The 23,712-nt window shown below is 40.6% G+C and overlaps 1 protein-coding gene across 1 annotated transcript in view; it reads left to right on the forward strand.

Annotated features, from left to right (window-relative positions):
• LOC126103415 (transient receptor potential cation channel subfamily A member 1) overlaps window positions 1-23,712 on the forward strand; it is a 194,009-nt gene that overhangs the window by 51,211 nt on the left and 119,086 nt on the right. The window contains exon 9 of the mRNA XM_049912331.1: window positions 1,359-1,471. Within this exon, the coding sequence (XP_049768288.1) occupies window positions 1,359-1,471 (113 nt within the window). The remainder of the gene's footprint in view (window positions 1-1,358; window positions 1,472-23,712) is intronic.

Raw genomic sequence — 23,712 nt, forward strand, 5'->3', positions numbered from 1 at the left:
ATACACTTGTCCTGTTTTTTGAGTGAGGAAAAATATGTTTCCTACACAACAATGCCATCTAGTGTACGTTAGCACCATATGGTGGATTTATTTTGTTTATAGTTCTGTGGGTGTATGCAAGCCAGTTTCCACTTACACTTAGTAAGAGTAAGTCGAATGTGATACTTTGTATCAACAGTGCTATGGCAGGTGCATGGTCTGATGTCTGCACTATTTTATCCAGTTTATGATGTAGATGTGTTTATCACTGTGTGCTTGTCCTCCTACATTCAGTCCCTTTGTGTGTGCTTGTGGGTCGCTCATCATTCATCTGTAGATGAGTGGTTGTCTTTGTCATTTTTTCTCTGTAATATGAAACTACAGCATTTGAAAAAAAATTTCTGTCCTGTAAAAATTTGTATGGAAGGTATTGACAGAATGTAAATAATTTAGGAGTAAAGCAAAGCACTCACCAAATATCGAAAGCATTGAGTTGTCGACAGGCACACACAAAACAGAATGAAAACTTTGCTGGCTTTTGGAAGAAATGCTTTCCTTTGATGAACTAGAGTACAAATACACACACACACACACACACACACACACACACACACACACACACACACACAATGCCAGGGTTGCAATTTGGAAAGTCGACTGGGGTTGGGATACGTAGGCTAAGGTGTGTAGAGAAAGAAAGCAAGTGGAGGCATTTAGGAGGTTAGCTGGTTGCTTGGAGGGGGCAGCAGGTATGGAGGTTACAAATGCAAAGGGAGAGGTTGCAGGTGGATGGGCTAGGCATGCAGCACACAGTTACCAGAACTGGTGAGGTTTAGTGCACAGAGAAGATGATGTGAAGACATGGACTGGGGAGGATGACAGGACGGAGAAAGGAGAAACTGTTGGGTAAAGTGTGTGAGGATGTGGGTTATTGGAGATTGTTCTCTCACTACCCATCCCACTTGACACAACCCCTATTTCAGTCCGCCTGCCAAGCAGCAATCACGGTGTTGTCTGTCCAGCCAACATACTGTAGCACAGGTGTGTGTGTGTGTGTGTGTGTGTGTGTGTGTGTGTGTGTGTGTATTTGTATTCTAGCTTGTCAAAGGATTTCTTCCAAAAGCTAGCATAGTTTTCACTCTCTTTTGTGTGTGCCTATTGATGACTCAGGGTTTATGATGTATGACGAGTAGTCTCCTTTACTCCTAGATTTACTTCTATGATGTTTTTCTTCATTGTCCAAATTCCCTTCTCAAGTAGACATCACTGCTTCATTAAAACTTTTTTTAAAAAAAAAAAAAAAGAGAAAAAACGTGAAATTCCCTAGTGCAGAAAAATTACATTGTCTGTAATGGAATTTTGTAATTACCTAATTGCAGGTATGGCAGATATAACACTGTTCGTCAGTTACTGGACTCAGAGAAAGGAACCTTCATAATCAATGAAAGTGATGGAGAAGGACTGACCCCACTCCACATAGCTTCTCAACAAGGTAAGAGAAGGAAGATTTCAACGTAAATTGTTAACTTAACCAGACCCTATTAAAATGTAAATGTCCTCCATAAACTGTTAATGAAACATATCACACTGTCAGACAAATGTAGAAGATTACCTTCTGTGCTTTAAAAATTTTTTCTGTTTTCCCAGGTGTACGGATGACGTCTCACTTGATTCTGTAGTTTTTATGTCTTTTTTCCTCTCTTTTCCTTTGGAGATTTAGATTTGGCTATATTGTTGTGACACTTGATAATTATGAATACATTATCAGAAAACATTTTGCCTTTCTTTGTATTTATAGTATCATTAATGTAAATTTAAAAGAGTGATGATCCAAAGGATAACTCCTGAGGAACTCCGTATTTCATACTCCCCCACTATAGTTCTTAATTTTTCTGTTTTATAATGTATGGAGTGGCATCAAAGTATTCTTGCTTCTCTGAATTGCCCATTTTGTTACTGAGTTTGGAAACAAATTATAAATGTCATGAATGAACTTTTAACAGTGTGTGAGGACCTTTTAACAGTGTGTGAGGACAGGAAAACAGGAAAGCTTACTTGTCATATGTTGACACAAAGCAAGTGTGATAGTTAAAAGAAATTGTGTTACTCCAAACTCTCTCTGTATCATGTGAATGTGTCTTGACTTGTCTGCCCTTTACATTTTACAGTTTTCTGTGTTGACTCCCCTCCCACCCCCCACCTATGCCCCTCAGTAGAGGAACTTCCAATTCCAAAAATACCAGTTATTTTCTTTATTTGTTTCTACACAGCCTGAGAAAAAAAATTATCCACCCAGAAGGGGAGAAGTAAACAAAAAGAAACTTCATGGGCTGAGAGGTTATGTGATGTTAGTTCAGTGACTTCAAACTCAAGTCAAACTTACAAGGAACTTGGTAGTATTAACCCACTTATTAATATGACATTGCAACCCCTCTGGCCTGGATTCAGACATTGTTTTGTTTGGGAAGGGGGTCATTAAGCTGTTGTACTGTCTCCTGAGGCAAGCTGGATCTCAACTGGATGCTGGTACTGGAACAGAGTTTTCTTCCAAGCTGGTCCCACATATGTTCTATTTGGGACTGTTCATGGCCACAGGAATACCTCATCATGCAGACACTAGATAGACACATGCCCTGTGTGGACTAGAATTGTTCTGTTGAAAAATGATGCCAGGATAATGCTGCATGAGAGATGACACATGAGGATGCAGGAAGTTCATGATATGCTGCTGTGAAATCATAATTCCCTCAATCAACACCAGCCATGACCTGAAGTCATACCTGATGGTTCTCCACAAAATGATGCCAGGAGTATTGCCATCATACTTCTCCAAAACAATGGAACTATGGGATCTCTCCTCATGTCACTATCATGTTTACCAAAATTAATCATGAGGGCTAATGCAGGATTGTGATTAATCGCTGAACACAATGTGATGTCATTCATCAGTGGCCCATGCATCCCAGTCAATCAACCTTCTAAATGCAGCTGTTTGTGTTGTGTTGTTGGCGGCAACTGCGATTATGTTGGTAATTCCTTTTTGGGCTGCTTCTAGTCTCTGACCAATGGTATGGGATAACATAGAATCTTGCAGGGAATTCATTACTTCATCTTGTAAGGTAGATGCAGATGTGAAAGTGTTACAATGTGCTTGGTGCAGAATATGGTGTTCCATTGTGGTGTTTGCACATGGTCGACCAGAAACTTGACAGCAAATATACCTTCCCTAACATTCCCATGCAGTCCAACATTGGGCCACTGTCATATCTGAATGCCCAACAAATCTAGATATTTCACACTTCAATGAGCCAGCCAAATGGAGACTCAGTGAGGCCCCTTTCAAACTCTTTCAGATGCTGATAATGCTGTCTCTCACATTTATGCGGCATCTTCATATTTGTCAGTGATCAGTCAACATCTGATGCTGTTTGTGCCATTTAAGTACCCTACCAGGCCTGGTAACAATGTAAACATGAACAACACTAATCCACTCTGGTGGCCGTTCTACCTGTCACAGAGAACAGCAACTCTAATCATTTACATATCCATTGATGGCAGGTACGTGTATGAAATTACATTGACATTCGAATATATCTTCTGGGTGCTTCACGTATTTTGTCAGGCAGTGTATAATGGTCTGAATGTCCTCCAGTTGGTTTTTCTTGGTCAACAGGCATTCTTATTTTGTCCCTCATAACTGTGAAGTCAGTTGTTGCATTAGTACCAGCACACTTTCAAAACCAAACTGATTATAAATCAGTAATTCAAAAATTCATTCTTTTCTTGTGTACACAAGGGATAGTAAAAAAGACTAAACATACTACTGCACACCAAACACTGTAGTAATCCTGCTGTTGAAGCCAAATAACAATTTACTTCATCCTTCTGTGTTCATTTGTTTTTGACTGTACACGAGTAAATTTTTCATTCTGTTCCATGAAGAGGTTGGAAGAACAATATGTGTGTATGAAGTTTTGTTGCACGCTAGGAATAAAGTTTATACAAATGTTTTGTTTTGTTAAATAATTATGCAAAGAATACTGTGAAGGGTATTAATAAGGTTTCAATTATCAACTCAAAAAAATCAAGAAGTGGCCATGAAACGTGGTGAAACTTTTCTGCCTGTACACCCTTTAATGTTGCACATTTTTTCCCAACGGTAGATCACTTGGCAGGGACATTGGTTGTAAAAGGCTGGGTGGTGACTGTTCAAGAAATGTCCAGTCTCAAAAATTACCTCATTCTCATTCTAGAAATGCTTTCCATACAACAGTTCCTTCATTTCAAGAGATAACAAGGATGAGGCAAAATATCAGAGCCCAAAGAAGCAGCATGTCTGACTATGTCCTGTGCAGAATGAACTGGGGTACCAAAGCTGGGTAAAGTCACCCCCTTGGACAGGGATTCCAGCCAACAGGCAGTTTTAAGAAACTATGATACTCATCATCTTCGTATGAAGTGTTGAGATATTGTGAGTATCCCAGTATCTGTTCATTTCTTTATTGTCCATGGCATCTTGTGGTGTACAATGTTTACTGTGACTGTGTGATGATAGTTTCATTTTTTATAAGACATAATACGAACAGCATTAAAGTTAAATATTTTCAGCTTACATGTACAATGGCATAAAAAATTGTCAAAAAGCTAAACACACATAGGGAGACAGTTTACATTGATACGGGGGATGTATTGAACATTTATACTAGTGGTGTGCCCCCTTTCTGGCTGTGGGCAGCTAGGTCATTTGCAGCAAGTGGGTGGGGATGGGATTGAGGGCACATTATTGGGGGTGGCTGGAGGGCCGGTGGCTGCATGCAGATCTCTGCATCCACATTTTGGATGCACCTGCATGCTGGACAGCACTGGGTGCTTCTCATATTGCTGCTAATGTGGGATTCCAAGCCAAACTAGGTTGTTAACCATTATCTCTATTGTTAGGATTCTCATGGGTCCATGTTTCTATGAATTCCTTTATAATACTGTCTCAATATCTGGTTGCTGAGCATAGCAACTTGGTGTTCTCAAAATCAAAACTGTGATATTTGTTTATACTATGCATTGCCACTGCTGATTTTTTAGATACCCACTGTATTAACAGCCACATTCACGTGGGACACTGTATAGCTCTGGTACATTTCATATTATTGGATCTTTTGCAGAGCCAAAGAACTGTTTCACTTTAGGTAGTGGTTGGAAGATGGTTTTATGTATCATTTTCCAGGCAGTCTCACAATTTTGGCTGACATTCACCCCAAATAAGAAAGGAAATCAAGACACTTATGTCCTTCCTCTATTTCCCAGTTTGCTGCATATTTTCTTTTCTTGAACTAACTTCTGATCTGTGTTTCGCTGTACCTATTTTTATGGAACACTTTCTTCAGGTGTTGTAGCTTGACAATAAAACTATCTTTCTCACAGATAATGTGTACCAATGTATCAGGACATTTAGCACTCTCTGTCTGTGCTGGAGGGTGTCAACTGGTGCTGCAGGCACAAATCTGTGTAGGTCTTCTTCCTATACAGGGTGATTTTTTCCACCATGTGCAAACTCTAGAGCTTGATCGGTGAGAGGATACAGAACAAAAAAAATGTCTAATGAACTTATGTCCAGAATTGCATGGTTTCCATGCTAGAGACCATTTATTCAATCATACAAAGTTATAGAGACTGCAGTCTAATACCCTCTGCACCATGCAAGCACAGTATGTGTTAAAAATGTTTTCCATACACCACAACTCGTGTACATATGATAGCATGTTCTATCTCACACATTCACATCGGTCAGGCTGCATCCAAACAGTGTCAAAGGCAGCATGAATAAGCTATCCAGTATCTCTGCTTGTGAAATGGGCTCTTCATACACAATACTTTTGAGATGCGCCCCATAACCAGAGATCACACAGGTTGAGATCCAGTGAAAGAGCGGGCCATGGAACTGGACCCCCTGATCTGATCCATCAACCAGGGAAGACACGACTGAGATGTGGCTGGACATTAAAGGTAAAGTGGGCTGGAGCACCACCATGTAGCAGCCAGACAACCTTTCTAGGCATCAGTGGCACTTCTTCCAGCAGGGGAGGCAAAGTCACTCACAAGAAATGCTGATACTTCTAGCCTGTTAGGTGATATGGAAGGAAGACTGGTCCCAATACAGTCACCAATTATCACAGTTCACACATTCCTCTGCACGGATGCTGATGATTCGCTGTCACCATACCATGGGGTGGCCTCATCTGTGAATAGGATGGATGACACAAATCCTGGAATTGTGGTTGCCTGGTGAAGAAACCAGTGACAGATCTGCTCCCGATGTGGAAAGTCTGTTGCTAGTAAGCCCTGCACACACTGTAAGTGATAAGGGTAATAACAATTGTCATGGATAATGTTCCACATGGTTGTCTGGCGTACCCTGTACTGGTGTGCCAACTACCTGGTACTGACATGATGGCCGCCTTCCACAGTGTTAGTCCTGCTTCCTGAAACGACCCCGTTTCAGACAAACGGCAAAACACTCAGACAAATGGCAAAACACCATTGCAAATATTTAATGTTGTGGTTGTCAGTGGAGATAGGTTTCCTGATACAACCTTACTGCCTGCTGCCCATTGCCTTTTGCCTTTCCATAAGTAAACACTACGTCAGCAAGCTCTTGATTTGAGTATGGAATCATTGTGTACAGTGCTGTATCACACCCACTATAAGATGAATCAGCAAGAGAAGTGAATTGGATACAACATGACCAATTACTATGATAGGAGAGGATGCTAGGCCATGATGTATGAGGAACAGTACCACCCTCTAGGAGGAAACCATGCGTACTGTAACAGTGGTTGTATGGTACAGTGCCTATTAGACTGCAGCCTTTATAAAAAAAAGTATGAGTGAATAAATGGTCTCTAGCATGGAAACTATGCATTTCTGGACAAAAGTTCACTAGATCTTCCTTGTTCTGCACCCTCTCATCCATCAACCCCTACAGTTTGTTCATGGTGTAAAAAATCACCCTGTATTGCATGGACTATTGTAGTCTATCTTCTTCTGCATTAGTATATCCACGAAAGGGAGACATCTAAATCTTTTACTTCCATGGTGAATGCAGTGTTTTGATGGATGCTGTTAAGATGATCCAGAAACTCATCCACTGCATATCTCTGTGTTCCAACACCATAAATGTATCAGTGGCATAGTGGAAGAAGTACTTGGGGTTTTGACAGATGGTTTGAAACATCACCTTTCTCAAAGTGTTCCACCCTGGGATTTTCAACCCCAGGGGCCAGTGGGAATCCCAAGCCAATCCATTTATTTGTTGAAAAAAATTCCCTTTTGCACTTGAAGAAAGCGGTAATCAGTGCATGCAATACTTTAACTATTTGCAGCTCTAATTGTTGAGCACCACCTGTATACTCAGAAATATTGGGACATTGACAGTACCTTAACAATTTACCAGTAGATGATTAGTGTGACACTCATAAAAATATTGTGCTATATTCACATTCCCACCAGGATGAGAGATTTCCATTAGTGATATACATTTGGAAAGTCTACTTTCACCTTTGGATGGTTACCCCACGATGCTTCATCTTGGCAGTCTCCAATAACATGGTCAGGGGTTGCCCCTTATGGCATAGTCTGTTATCACCACATGATAGGAGTCTCAGGAAACACTCGGCATCACTTTGCATGATAATGATTGGGTCTTTGCCTTTCTCAGCAGTTGTGACTCCATGTATTTGCATTGTTTCTTTTGCACCTTTGTCTCACTCTCATATTGATACAGTCAGTACTCATCCATGGTGGTGGTACAGCTGGCACTTTTCCATGGTGACTAGACTGATAAAATGCGTAATCTGGATTGGCCTGATGTGACTGCAACATTTTTGCTGCAGCCTCAGTTCAGCAGAATTTTTGAGTAGCCATGAGCAGTTTTGGAACCCACTGGGTGGTGACCTTAATCATGTTCAAGATATTATTTAAGATCTTCACAACTGATATGCGCTTCACTTTTTTCACTATCATGTTGATTGTGATGCATCAGGTTTTGAGCTCCAGGCCCTTCACTTCGCTTGTGATTCATAGATCCTCACAGAGAGTCGGTCGGCCTCTTTGTTCATTACCATTCAGAATTTTTTGGCCGCATTGCGATGATAGTGCTTCAGAAAAATTTATCAGAAGTACCCATGTACATAATTGAGCTGTTACCGCTCCCCTGTATACACACAAATGATGTGAACATATGCCATGTGTCACAGCAAAAATTTATGGTCTCTTTGGGAAACTTTTCATTCTAACTAATAGCATGGATATGGAGTCATCTTGCATGTTAATGAGACATCAGTTGCAAATTCCATAAGTTTTGTCAAACTTTGGGCCTCCCTTTCAGAGACAATTAACATATGTCCGCTCTGAAGCAATTATCAAATTGTCTTCAAATGATATTGTATCCCTGTTTGGTGTCCCTGATGATTTATACAAAAAAGGAACATCCAGAGCTTACTGGAAATTAAAGAAGCACCCAGTTCACTGCATCTGTCACATTGGTCTTGCATAAACAAGGAGATTAGTGCTGCTAATGCACATTCTTTGAGTATGTGCAGACAATTCAAAAATGTTTCCAGTGTTACATTTGGTGTAGATTTCACACTTCACATGGTCTTCATTTCGACAGCTAGGGAAGCAGCTTGTGAAACAAAAATTACTGAAAGGAATCAAATCATCAGCAAACATCTGCAGTACCAACATGAATACCAATAACATCACAAAATTAGTAGCAACAGGAACAGCACAAGTAGCAGCAGCAACAGCAGCAGCAACACCATCAATACCACCACCACCACCAAAAACAACAACAACAACAACAACAGGAGCAGCAACTGCATCAACAACAGGAAAACCATTGTCAGTAGCAGCAGTAGAATCAACACATACAGAATAATCATCATCAGTAATAGCAACGGAAATATTAGCAACAGCACCAGGAAAACCAACATCAGCAACAGCTGCAGATCCAACAACAACAGTGCTAGCGAAAGAAGCAAAGACATCTTTCGTACAGAGAATCACTCCGGGAGCAGCAGCAGCAACAGCAACAATGAAGCAGTGGCACCATCACCACCAACAACAACAAAAGCAGCAGCACATCACTGTCATAACCAAATGGCTGGTTCACTGTCTTCATTGTGGGAGGACCCAGGTTTGATTCCCGGTGCCTTCCCAGATATTTTTCTGACATAGGCATGTCTGATACAGGATCCACTCATCCTTTGTGAGGTCAATGGAAAAGCTGCTTGAATAAAGAAGTTGCAGCATCATTAGGATGCATGTACTGGCAATAATGGCTGGAGGAATTGGTGACGTGCTGATAACATGTCCCGCAGTTGTAGATTGTTCCTCGTACTGCCTTACAGGCAGCAGTTGGCGGGTCATAATGGGCCTAAGGCTTAATGTGGGAGTGGGGTATTCTTGTGTTGAGTAGTAGCATATGCATTTGCACCAGAGTATGATTACCAGCAAAATATTGAAAAACATTTTTAATTGTACACCACAGAGAAAAAAATTGAGGAGAAGAGAAAGGGAAGAGTAAAAAGCTAGTTGTCTGGTCAATGTATAGATCACAGTTGTGTGATAAAAACATTTTTTAAAAACATGGAGGTAACATTATATACTTTCATAATAATAAAGTGAAATTATTGTTATGTGGGGATTCATATTTTTAATATTGATTAACAATATTAATACAGTATTTTTAATATTAACCTGTTAACTTAAGGCAAAGGAAAAAGAGAAATGTTGGTACTTCTATGCAATTTTCAAACCAAACCACTCTTTCCGGATCATACAGAGGCTCTAAATGTAAAATTAGGTCTTTAAGATCACAACACACCTGTAGCATCCATAAATTCTTCTATACCCAAGGTAGCAAGAAACAATATAATAATAATATACTTAATAATATAAAAGGCACTCCTGCATAGAAAAGGTGAATAATTTTACTCAAATTTAAACAAAAGAAAAATGGGAAAATATATTTTCAAAACCAATTTGAGAAACCAAAGTACTGCTTACAGATTTGATATTCGGACTGTATGAATAGGGGTATCACAGAGCTGTTTCATTGGACCTCACTTATTTCTTATTTGTGTAAATGATATCAGGATTCCAATCAGTGGTCCTCATAAAACTACATTTGCTGAAAACACAAATGTTGTTGTAATTGATATAAACTAAGTGTTGTCGACATCTGCAACTCGAGTTTTGGAATACATACAAAATTGGTTTGAAATGTATTTTTATCATTTTCAGTGTAAATCACAGATTAAGTTTCTATCTTCAAAAGCACTTGTGACTCTTCAACACTATCTTTCATCAAGGGTGCATGCAAAGAACAGATATTTTGTACACAGCAGTAGTAAGCTTTTTGTTGACTAGTTGGGTGTGGAGATGGTGTTTAGCACATGCTGTCATGTTAAACAGTTCAAATTTCATGATTTTGTGCTTGGAAATTGTTTCTAGTGGTCTTTCTTGTGAAAGTTGCTATTACACATTGATGTAACAATTTCTTACATAAGCTTTCTGAAGTGAAGTTTAGCTTTGTTTTGTACAACTATGTCAAGCCATTATTATTTGTGACTACCAATAATGAAAAAATATTAATTTTGAAGCATTGTGGAAACATGAAAATTGATGTGTGTGATATGGAGGCAGTAAATGGATGGATGTGTGCATCTTAATCACAGAGTATTCGTATCTGAAATTTTAAGCTGGTATATACTACCTAGACATCAGTTATTTCAATGAGCCACATTTTCAATGAATAGACAATTAGTAGATAAGTACCATAAATATATACTTCATGTTACATTATTGTCAAATATATATCGCAGGAAAAGAAATTAGTACACCTGAAAAGACAATGTCGATTTTGATCTGTTTATGGCATATGCCACCTGGGGGATAGTAGATGTACTGATAATGGTTTCAACACTGTCTGCCAAGTGACAGCATAGTGGCACAACTACCAGAGTGCCATCTTTGTCTACTCTTTAATAGGAAGCATTCACAGCCAGAAGGCTTAATGTTGTGCAGACATGTGAAGCAAGCATGCAACCATGCCATGGAAATGCACTTGTGTCTCCTACAGCCAACTGAGCGAGTTTCAAAGAAGTCAAATTGTGGCCTTCTGAGTGACAGGATTGTCCTTTTGGAGAACTGCCACCCAAGCTGGACATGCCACACTGTTGTGCAACAATGCTGGTATCAGCAATCATATGAACATTCTCACACCCATAGATGAGGTAGTGAGTGTCCACACAGTACAGACATCCACCAGAATCATTGTACTGTAAAAGCAGCAGTGGCATATTGTAGAGGTACCACAGCACAGATAATAGGGCTTGTGAGACCAAATGTGTCAACACAAACTCTTGCAAACCAGTCATTAGCAATGGAACTAAGGACACGTGCCCCTCTAGTCCACCTTCCACTTATGCCACAGCATCGATGCGCGTGGCACAACTGATGCCATCAGAGGATCACTTGGAAGATGGAATAGTGCATTGTGGTCTTCAGTGATGAAAGCAGATTCTGCCTGCAAGCAAATGATGCTCATTTGTGCATATCATGTAGACCTGGTGAGTGCTGTTTTGTTCATTCGTCCAAGACACACTGAACCCAGCCTAGGTGCTATGGTCTGGGATGTGATAAACTACAGCTCTCATTCACATTCATTGTTTCTGGAGGGGATGCTAACCAATGTTCAGTATATGCAGAATGTTGCTAGATCTTTTATTTGTTGTTCTTGTAACAGGAAGGTGATGTGCTGTTCCAATAGGATAATGCTCACCCACACACTGCCCCAAAACCTCAATGTGCTCTGCAAGATGAGCAGCAACTTCCCTGCTGTAGCGTTGCTCTTGGGGGACGAAAAAAAAAAAAAAAAAAAAAAAAAAAAAAAAAAAAAAAAAAAAAAAAAAAAAAAAAAAAAAATTTTTACTTTTTTTATATCGAAAAGGTGAATATTTTGGTGGGCCACTTGGCAACAGAATCAGGGATTGATTACACTATTATAATAACATACGTTGAGCATTAAATACCTGAATAAGAGCAGCATATTGATATATATTTGAGATCGTTCGGAGGAAACATTATCATTTCTGTGCATTTTTATAGTCGCGATGTAGTCATACCCGGATCAACACTAAGGTACCAGAAGATGTATGGACTTTAAAAGAAATGCAACACTACACAAAAAAGGTGGTTCAGAAATAATAGGAAAATGATAATGTTCCTTCTGCCTGATGCTGCGTTCAGCCCATCAGCGTGATCGTAATTTCTGATGATGAAGTAACACAAAATAATTATCATTCAGGTAAATAAGGAGATAGAATCATCAAGGTTAATTTACGAAAATAAGCACACTTATCTTTGACACATGTTTTTTAATGCTACGTACCTTTTCATATTAAATTACAATAGATGACCATTGTGGTTAGATACTTTATACATAACAGTCAAAATGTCCTCTTGACGCTGTCTGTTCGATATCAGTTACAAGAAACTACATGTTTTCTGATTGGAAAAAATAACAATTAGCATATTCACTCAATACTTTCACATAGAATATAAAATACAGTTGCGGAACACAGCAAGTCCGCGTCCGCCTCTCATGGAGTACAAACAGTAAAAGGTGAGGCGCCAAAAACCTCATTTGTCTTGAAACAACAGAATTCTTTTTTACACCATTAATCGATACATGTACATAGAGATTTACTGGCACCGCGCAAGAACGGCAAAGATAAAGAATAATAGATTCTGTCGCTGCTATGCGATGGTTCATTTCTTTTACTTTACAATTGTTCGATAACTTTAGGCCCTCAGGCATTTACTATTGAGCGTATATTAATGTTTGTGAGGCGAAAATTACTAATATTACACTGCCCAGAATGATGTGTAAACTGGTCTCCAATTGAGTGCATACGGGATATGAAGGGTTGAGAAACGACTCATGTGACTCGTCTACCAACAACTCTTACAGAACTACATGAACAGGTTATGCAGGAATAACATAACATATTCAAGGACAGCATTTGTATGATTGATTGGATGACAGATTCAGCAACTGCATTGTCACCTTTGGAGGCCACGCCACATACTAATAATTGTGTTTCAGAATGGGTCGATACCCCATACCTCAGAACTGCATGTGCTACTAATCTGTAAATGTAATCATTTCATGTACTCAATATGCACTGTTGCATCAATAAATCTTGAGTGAATTAGAAACTTCTAAAAGGGTGTGCTAATTCCCCCCCCCCCCCCCCCCCCCCCCCCCCCCCCCCCGCAATGTATTAGCTGGATTACATTAGTGTCACCAGAGTTAGAGAAGTGCACATGTGTATAAGGACAGTAAATAACATATTTTGATTTCCTACAATGGAAGTTTATGCAAGGTGGTCAAAAACTCAGAATAAAAACAAATAAAAAAAGTTGAGAGGATAGCTATTGCCAAATGTGAAGGTGCGTGATTGTTGAAAGTTTTTAATAACCTAAGCTTTGCTTGCTTTGCATTACATGTAATTAGTATTGTTTGTTGTAGAAGTGCAGCAGAATTGTCTACAGTGCGTACATCCATTCTGCTATTACTTGTCACCTCACCATCTGGGGTCATAATAAGACAAATCTGAAAACAATTTTCAGTATACAAAAATGAGCTGTTAGAAACAGTTCATGGTTAACACCTACCAAACAGTTATTCCAACAGCTATGTATTCTACTCTTGCCATGTCTTTACATACAAAAAATTTAATGGGTATAAAAAGGTACATGACTGTATCAAAACTATCTCGGGTCTTCATTCATATAATACAAGAATGTGCAGTGTCATGCATATGGAAAGAGTTAGTAAGACTTTAGCAGAAAAATTTGCAAACATTTGGAGTACTATATTGTACAACAAACTTCCAGCACAGAGAAAAGAAGTAAAATAATGTCTTCATTTAAGGAAGCAGTCTTCAAATTTTTAATGACACAGTGTAATTGAAGACAGGGAACAAACTTGTAGCACATAACTATATTTATTTACTATATGTCTACAGTATTTTTGATCAAGTGCTTGCTATAATTGTGAATGTATGTGTTTGAACAAAAGCGTTAGACGTCCGATTTTATTTGTATTTAAATGATGTCTGTATATTACAAATGATATAATGTACCTTTCACATACATGTTTGTAATTAATCATAGTTGTTTATGCAATTTTGAATTATATTGAGTAATTTGTATTTTACAGTGATATATTGCATGTTTTTTTAAGGTCTCTATTTTCTGATGAAGTCTGTGCAGTGTATATTGTCACTAGATGAATAAACTACTACTACTACTTCTACTACTAGAAGTGTCTACGCCACCCAGACCCTGCAAGTGTCTATGCCACCCATCCACAGTGTCATATAATGGCACATTGTTTCCATGTGTGTCCACCAACTCGAGCAGCTTGTTGCAATGTTGTTTCCTTTCAAATGTAGAAAACGGACTACTTTACCAAATGATACTCCACTTTTTCAATGGGCTAACTCTTCTAAGTGGCATGCTACACTACTGTGGTGCAGGGATATCAATGTGTACCAGGACTACAGACACGTGTCAGCAAACAAACAAAACAATAATTACATAACTCTAGTTTTACGAAGTGATAGTTAAAACTTTATGACTACGTCTTGTATTAGAACCATACACAGTGCTATGAGTAGTTCAATCATATTAACAATGGTAGATTGTTGCTATATGAAGTACTATGGCCTGTAATACCTTCTGCTTCATCCAATGATCACTGTGTGTAAGGCATTCACATGGTGATTTATTCATGGGGATTACCCATTTGAGAGACTGTTGAGGATGTGAACATCAGTGTGCAACTGAACACGTAATTGGGACTAAAAAGTTTCATTTGTACCACATCACTGCAAAACTCAGTTGCTGACAGGTGATCAGAAGGAGAATAGCACTGCTTTGAGCCAGCAGATGCATGAAGATATAAATGGAAATGAAAATTTACTGAAACACGTTATTACAGGTGACATACCATTGGCCTTTGCTTATAGTAATGCTTTTGTTAAAACACTGATTTCATGTGCAGTTACCTGACAGAACCACCAGTTAAATGCTGAGTGAATGGTATATCATTGGTTTTCTTTGTGGAGATATCTGCAAATGATAGTTGTAGTTGTGGCTCAACCAAGGTTTTCTTTTTAGCTCAGAGTGAATATATCATTTATAATAGATAATTATTAGTGGATGTCACATACAGATGAAACATGTTATACCTTCATGTTGTGATTGAAACGCCCATACACTGTTTATAGACTAACATATATTTTGTATCTTGTAACGTTGACCTGTGTTTGTTCTAATTTCATTCCTTCGTTGAAATACCTTAATCAGTTGGGAAGATATCATGTTCCAGCCATTTTTACTCTTATTTCCATACTTTTTATAACTGGTCACTACTAATTATTTTCATGTGCAGGATTGGTCAAGAAATAGAAGAAAAATGTTTTAAAAAATATTTCATTTATATTTTTTGAAAAATAATTTTTGTTTGTAACTTTTCATATCTGTAAAACTTGTTGTAAGTGGTCCCATCTACTAGAGATGCCTCATCTCAAATAATCAGAAAAATTGGCAGTGTTACACTGATGGACAGCAGAGAGAATCTAGTTCAGACATATGCTTTGCAGATGTTTAAAGCAGTGCAATGAAGGTTTAACACCTTTGACTCGCCAGTGTACTGAATGGGTTCTCTAATGTATCTTTTCAGTCTTTGTTAGTTGTTGGTATTCGGGATATCACACCTTAACAGCTATGAACTGTATAAAATATACACTGCCAGAAAAAAGAGAGCCCAGATGACGTGGTCAGATTTCAGTGTAAATTCATACACATACATACCATCGGCAGGTATGTAAATGATTAGAGCTGCAACTCTCTGTGACACATAGAACAGCCACCAGAGAGGACTAGTGTTGTTCCTGCATAGCGTTTGGTACCAGGCCTAGTAGGGTATATAACAGTGTGAACAGCATCAGATGTTGAGTGACCTCTGTGAAGAACACACTCATCTGAGGTAGCATTATCAGCACATGAATGATTTTGAAACGGGCCTCATTGTGGGTCTCCTTTTGGCTGGCTGGTCAAATCATGCAGTATCCAGATTTGTAGGACATAGTGACATGACAGTGGCCCAGTGTTCGGTTGCATGAGAACACCAGGACAGGCCTACTATATACTGTTCACCATAAGAATAAACCTGATGTAAACAAATACAAATGCAATGATTGGTCAGAAGCAGTAGCACACGTAAACTGATATTGTTACGCTCTTGGAAGTAGGTCCTACTTACAAATTAGATACCTTTTACTAAGGTTGTGAAATAAAACTTTAAGATATTCTAATGTATTAACACCCATCAACATTTTCTGTTGTGACTCGCCGATCTTTCAAAGTGCTGCCACACAGTTACGCGTGTCCTCTACATGCGGCGCTGTCTGCTAGCCATGCAGCAGCAGGGCCACCTATGCGGCCAGCCAGCCAGCAGCCGCTAGACTTAGACTCAGTTATGATTTGACTGTTAAAGTGTACTCACATCTTACTCTGTTTACTTGATCTGTGACTTTCATGTATTTCTTCTTCCTTGAAATATATTTGTTCAACTTGAAGTTATAACAATTGGCAACAAGGATGGGATTTTTCTTTTCCATCGTTGACGCACATGTTTCCATGGCTACTTTAGAGCAACTATTGCGAGGTCTCATAGAACAGCAAATGCTTCTCACAAATGCGATTCGTGATTTTGTCCCGGCATCAAACTCGAGGCGTCTCTCATCGTTGTCTTTACCTACTTTTCCTCCTTACAATGAGACGGTGGAAGACTGGTCTGATTACGAAAAACGTCTTCGACAGCAGTTCTTGACATTTCATGTCACGGATGAACAAACATGTAAGTCTCTGCTCCTTTCATGGATTTCACCTCAAATGTATTGGTTGTTGTCGCAATTGGCTCCTTTGAAAAATCCTGTGTCTTTGTCCTTCGATGAAATGTGCTCACTTCTGTCCATCTATTTTCAAAAGCAAACGCATGTTGCTTTTTATCGTTGTCAAAAACAACCGAATCAATTCTATCGCACTTGGGCAGCTGAACTTCACAGCCTCAGTAGAATACCGATTCCATGGTATGGGATGCTATTATCCGATCGGTGCCCGACAAAGAAGTTAGGGAACGTGCCCTTCAGTTGGCAAATCCAACTCTAGATGAAGTCCTGTCCATCGCTCAGTCTTTTCAAATTTCTCCTGCCACTGGAGCGCAAATAGAGGCATGGGGCGACGTTGGGGAAATACAATCTCTGTGCGATGTTGACGAAGTGTGTGGTGTGTCCCCGCCAGCCGACGTGGCCACAGTACGCTCCCAAGCACAGCCTAGGCCTAACTGTAAACAAACCTCTAAGAAACTGCAGCAAAACTCACGGCAACTTCCTTCATGTCCGCGGTGTTTTATGAAACATTCATGAGAAGATTGTCCACAATGTTGGGCCGTGTGTTACAAATGCAAAAAAAAGGGTCATGTATCATCCGTTTGCAAATCCGATCGCGTACATGATGTTCGTGAACATGATGCTGATTCTGATTCTGTGTTGTCTGGCAATTGTACACCTTCCCTTTCAGGGAAGTTATTCCTCACTGTCCAAATGCTTGGTCGAGATGTTTGCATGCAGGTGGATACTGGTTCTGCTGCCATTATCATCAATTCTCAGACTTATCTTCAGTTGGGTTCTCCAATCCTGTCACCTGTCACTAAGCAATTACGGACTTACAATAAACAGAAGATTTCTCTCTTGGGACAATTTGATGCTGAGGTATCTTACAAATCTGTTGTTCGTACTGTTCCCATATTTGTGGTCGACCATAGTAATGTGGAGAATTTTTTTGGTTTCGATGCCTTTCGCGTTTTTGGGTTCTCCATAGATGATTCTGTCAATATCGTCTCTGATGCTATTCCTTATACTCAATTGTATTCCTTGTCAATGATTTTCGCCCCTTTTTTCTCCTGGGTTAGGCCGTGCAAACTACTTTGAAGCTCATATCACGCTCAGACCCACTGCTGGGCTCAAGTTTTTTCAGGCTCGGCCCATTCCTGTGGCCCTTTGTGATCGGGTCAAACGGGAGCTCGATCATCTCACTGCTTCAGTGGTCTTGCTTCCTGTCACTTCCAATGAGTGGTCCTCTCCTGTCGTTGTCGTTGCTAAGCCAAGTGGTGATATTTATCTCTGTGGCAATTTCAAAGCCACTGTAAATGCTCAATGCCTTATTGACACTTACCCTATGCCTCGACCTGCTGAATTGTTCACTAAACTTGCTGGAGGCCAGTATTTTTCTGAACTTGACCTGTCAGAAGCTTATCATCAACTTCCTCTCGATGCTGCTTCCCGGCAGTTTCTGGTCCTTAACACGCCTTTCGGCCTCTATCAATACCAACGATTACCATTTGGGGTTGCCAGTGCCCCTGCTCTCTTTCAGTGATTCTTGGAACAATTATTATTCACTGTCCCTGGGTGTATAAATTACCAGAATGACATTGTTGTCACCGGCTCCACCACTGACGAACGTCTTCAAAATCTCCGCACACTTTCTCATGTCTTACAGACTGCCGGTCTTAAGTGTAATCTTCAGAAATCAAAATTTTTTCAGGCATCTATCATGTACTTGGGGTTTCAACTCTCTCGGGATGGTATTCGTCCGCATCAGCAAACTGTCGCTGCTATCGATGCCCTTCCTCGCCCTACCTCTGTTAAGGAACTGCAGGCCTTCTTGGGGAAAATAGCATACTATCACAAGTTTTTACCATCTGCTGCTTCAGTGGCTCAGCCTTTGCATCGCCTGTTGCATAAAAACATGCCTTTTCACTGGTCTGTGTCATGCGATGTGGCTTTCCAGAAATTGAAGACTATGCTGAAACAGGCCCCGTGCCTGGCTACTTAATCGACCTGGCCAACATCTTGTTCTTGCCACGGACACTTCTCAATACTGGGTCGGTGCAGTCCTTGCGCACCATTTTTCTGACGGTTCTGAACAACCCATTGCTTATGCCTCCAAAACGCTCATGGATGCCCAACAAAAGTATTCTCAAATTGAAAAATAAGCTTTGGCCATTATTTATGCTCTTCATAAGTTTGGTGTTTTTCTCTATGGATCCAAATTTCATCTTGTTACGGATCACAAACCACTTATTTCCTTGTTTCATCCATCAACGTCACTTCCCGACAAGGCTGCACACTGCCTCCAGCGTTGCACTCTTTACTTGTCTCGTTTCAATTATGAGATTCATTTCCGGCTGACGACTCAACATGCGAATGCTGATGCACTGTCTCTCCTTCCCGTGGATCCTGATCTGGCATTTGATAGGGATGAACTTTTGTGTTTCCACCTGGATGTTGCCGAGCAGCGGGTTGTGGACGGGTTCCCGATCACTGGGGACCGGCTGGTGGCTGCTATGGGTTCTGACCCTAACCTTGCCCGGGTTTTACGCTGTATTCAGAAGGGTTGGCCAGATCGTCCATCCGCTAAGACTTCTGATCCATTGCGGAACTACTAAGCTTTGCGTTACCGCCTCACAGCTAGGGATGGTGTTATCCTCCTTTCCACCGAAAATGCTTCACCGGGTGTTGTGGTACCTACGTCTTTGCGTGCTTCGGTCTTGTGCCTCCTTCACCAAGGGCACTGGGGTGTCTCTCGCACAAAATCTCTGGCGTGCTGTCATGTGTACTGGCCCAGCATCGACTCAGAAATTGCACACATGGTCGCTGCCTGCGGCCCTTGTGCATCACAGGCTGCCGCCCCGAAGTCATCTTTGTCACCGTGGCCTTCGCCTGAGAAGCCCTGGGAGCGTATTCATGCTGACTTTGTGGGACCTTTTTTAGGTACTTATTGGCTTCTCGTTATTGACGCCTACTCTAACTTTCCTTTCATTGTCCGTTGCACGTCGCCTACCACCGCAGCAACCACCAATGCTCTAGCTCACATTTTCTCTTTGGAAGGCCTTCCCTCTACTCTTGTTACTGATAATGGTCCGCAATTTGCCTCTTCCAATTTTGCGGATTTTTGTGCCCGTCATGGCATCATGCATGTTACAGCCCCTCTGTTCCATCTACAGTCAAATGGTGAGGCTGAACGACTGGCCCACACATTTAAGGCTCAGATGAGGAAACGCCTGACTTCTTCTGCTGCTGATGATGCACTTCTCCAATTTCTGGCTTCTTACTGTTTCACCCCCATGGGCGACCACTGCCCAGCTGAGCTCTCACGTGGCCGACAGCCCCGCACGCTACTTCATCTTCTGTGGCCTTCCACCTCACGGCCGCGGGTGCCTTCGCTTCGCCAGTTCACTGCCGACGACCTTGTATGGGTACGGGGATATGGCAGGCAGCCAAAATGGAGTCCTGGCCGCATCTTACGACACTGTGGCTGACGCTTGTATGAAATCTAGATGGACATGGGTGTTGCAGTATGTCATTCGGACCAGCTTCAGCCTCGTGTACTGGCAACGCCTGTTCCGCTACACGACCTTTGGCTCTACCTGACACTCGGGATACTGGAATCTCTCATTACTCACAACGCAGTCCTCTCACCATCATGTTGGTGCCAGCACAAGAACTGATGCCACCAGGAGACGTGCCCATGCAGGAACCAGATGACCATCATCTGTCGGAGCAACTCTACTCACCTCCTTCTCCTACGGACCCGGACACATCGCCCATGTCTCCTGTTATAACAACCGGACTTGCTGCAATGGGCAGATTGGTGCACGGGGCCCCAGCAGATTCGACCCCCACGTCTCCTGTCATCTCGACCTGTTATCATCGGGGACACTTCCGTCCGTACGGGAAGCCTCCTCCTCGAGACTTTACGGCCAGTCAAACAACACCTATGGATGTTAGCAATCTACAGGCCACCTCCATGAAGACCTGTGCAAAAAATTCAAAGGGGGGGAAAGTGTTGTGACTCGCCAATGTTTCAAAGTGCCGCCGCGCAGTTACGCGTGTCCTCTACATGCGGCGCTGTCTGCCAGCCATGCAGCAGCAGCGCCACCTAAGCGGCCAGCCAGCCAGCGGCTGCTAGACTTGAACTCAGTTATGATTTGACTGTTAAAGTGTACACACATCTCTTACTCTGTTTCCCTCTGTTTACTTGATCTGTGACTTTCATATATTGCATCTTCCTTGAAATATATTTGTTCAACTTGAAGTTATAACACTTTCCTTAATCACGAGTTAGCAATGTAACTTTGATTTAAAATATCATGTATAGTCACAGTCTATGTACTGTTGTGCTCTGATTATCGCACTGTTAATATGCAATATGATAGTGGCTGAGGCTGCTTCCTGCTTTGTAGTGAAACATGCCTATGGAACATGGGTAAAAAAGCCCCAGAAATAGGTTGTTCTTAATGTTTTTCATAAATTTAAGGAAAAAACTTGGCTTTGAAGTTTCCCAAAGGACTGTATTTGATACAGTTGACATATAAAACTACACTGGATGCATAGCGGAATTGGTTGTGTAGTGGATTGATAATTTGGTGCAGCTCATGGATCACTGGTTCAAGTCATGCCTTGATCATCCTCTTATTTTTTCTTTCAATTTGAAATACCTACATCTCGTAATTGTAAAATTAATCATAATTTTTGACAAATAATGCATGTCTTCTTGTTTTTAATTGCATATTGACCACAAAATTCCTGTTTTCATTTCAAATATAAATTCTTAGTTACTGATATTTTATGAAAGATTGTTAATAACAGTTGCTTAAATTAAGAAAACATAACAATTTAATTTTTAATGATAAAAATGAAAAAAACAAACAGTCTTTATTTGTACAATGCCCATTGTTTTATACCACAGATGTAGTCTCACATGAACCAGAGTGATAAGTGTTGTAGAAACATGAAAAAGAATTATTTTCACAGCATCTAGTGCACCATACAAATGCTGCATTGCCAGTGTACCATTACAATATGAACACAACATAACTGTTCTGAATTCTAGTTAAGGACTTTGTTACAAGAAATAATGAGAAGCTGCCAGATGTACTCGAACTAACAAAGGTAGTTTTTTCACACACCACTGCATAACCCTAGCGGGATATAGAATGCAAGTCATAAAAAAAGAGGAGAAAATGCAACGCCTGGGTGACTTCATGGATTCTGTTGTTGACCACCTCATTATCAACATAGCAAATGCCAGGTCTAGAACTGAAATGTATTTCTTGGATTTGGATAAGGAAGGAGCTAAACGATTACCAGGTGACTGACTGTAATTAATACCTTCAGTGGCTTCAGTGTTCAACAATACGGTGAAATCCCTGCAGTATGCTTATCCTGTGTTAAATTTAGGAATTTTCTTTACTCTTATTTATAATTAGAATACTGAATTAGGTGAGAATGAGAGTAATTTTATGTTTTCCATCTTGTCACCTGGAGTTTTGGTGTATATTATTGCATTCTCTACAAATTAAATGACATCCATAGCTATATTGTTTCTCTGCTCATCTCTTTTTGCAAACAAACTGCAGCTGCTCACATCATTGCAGGTTAGTTGGATTGGCTGGTTGGCCAGTGCTGTCCAAGTTAAATGCACCGGTAAGCTGTTGTCCATATTATCGTATTATCGCTCAATCTGTGTGCATGAAACACAGTATAAAACATGTCCTTGGGATCGCACTTGACCGTACTGGACACAGCTTGGCTTCTGCTTCATGCGAAACAAAACTCAATGAGATTCAAACATGGAAGAATACATGATGTAATGTTTACATCAGGTTTATTCTTATGATGAACATTTACCTCAGGTTTATTCGTATGATGAACACAGTATAGTTGTTGAGTTTCCATCTGACCATACCTGACCACTACAAAGGACAGGGTTGCTGCAGGTTCTGGAAATCAGAGATATTGGTGAATTTCAAAGATGTAAGGAAAATCAGGGAAATATCAAGGAAACTTGAAAAAAAAACACTGGAAAAATGTCGTTTTTGTCTCAGTAGATGAAATGGTTTGTTTACTGATGTGTCATACAGCATCACTGGCTGGATGTAGCTGAGTACGTGTGCCACTTCCCTACTCCCTCATTACTACTGCTTCTCCCCTTCCTACCATTTCCCTCAGCTTGTAGTCAGTGCTGTCACCAATTCTTGTCACTATCCTAGCAGCTGCCGATGAGAGGCAGGAAGGCATGAGGAGCGGTTTGTTTGGATCTGATTCTCAGAAACTGTAGACACAGCAGCACTAGACAGTTGTCATGTGTGCATGAGTTGTTTCTGAGCGATTGTGTGGATGTGGGTGTGCTCTCATTTTCTGACAAAAGCTAAGGCTGAAAATTTAGTTGCGAGAGGATGATTGTCTTTTTCTACATGTCTGTCTATGGCTCAGCAATCGTCTTTATGGTGAGTTGGTACATATCCTCATTATTATTGATTGTCAGAGTATTTGAACAAGTAATCTGTTGCATGGATTGATCACCTTGTTCTCATTTCATCGACATGCTGTCTGTGGCTCATGAATAGCTGGCCACATGAGTGGATTTTCGCGATGGGCCAAAACTGCAGGCTGTTTATGCAGGTTTCTGTAAGGATCGGGCCTGTTGGTCTGAAGCCATTTGGTTCCCACTAATGTGCAGGCCCTACCCATCGGGTCT

The sequence above is a fragment of the Schistocerca cancellata genome, chromosome 1 (genome assembly GCF_023864275.1).
Source record: "Schistocerca cancellata isolate TAMUIC-IGC-003103 chromosome 1, iqSchCanc2.1, whole genome shotgun sequence".
Taxonomy (NCBI): Eukaryota; Metazoa; Arthropoda; class Insecta; order Orthoptera; family Acrididae; genus Schistocerca; species Schistocerca cancellata.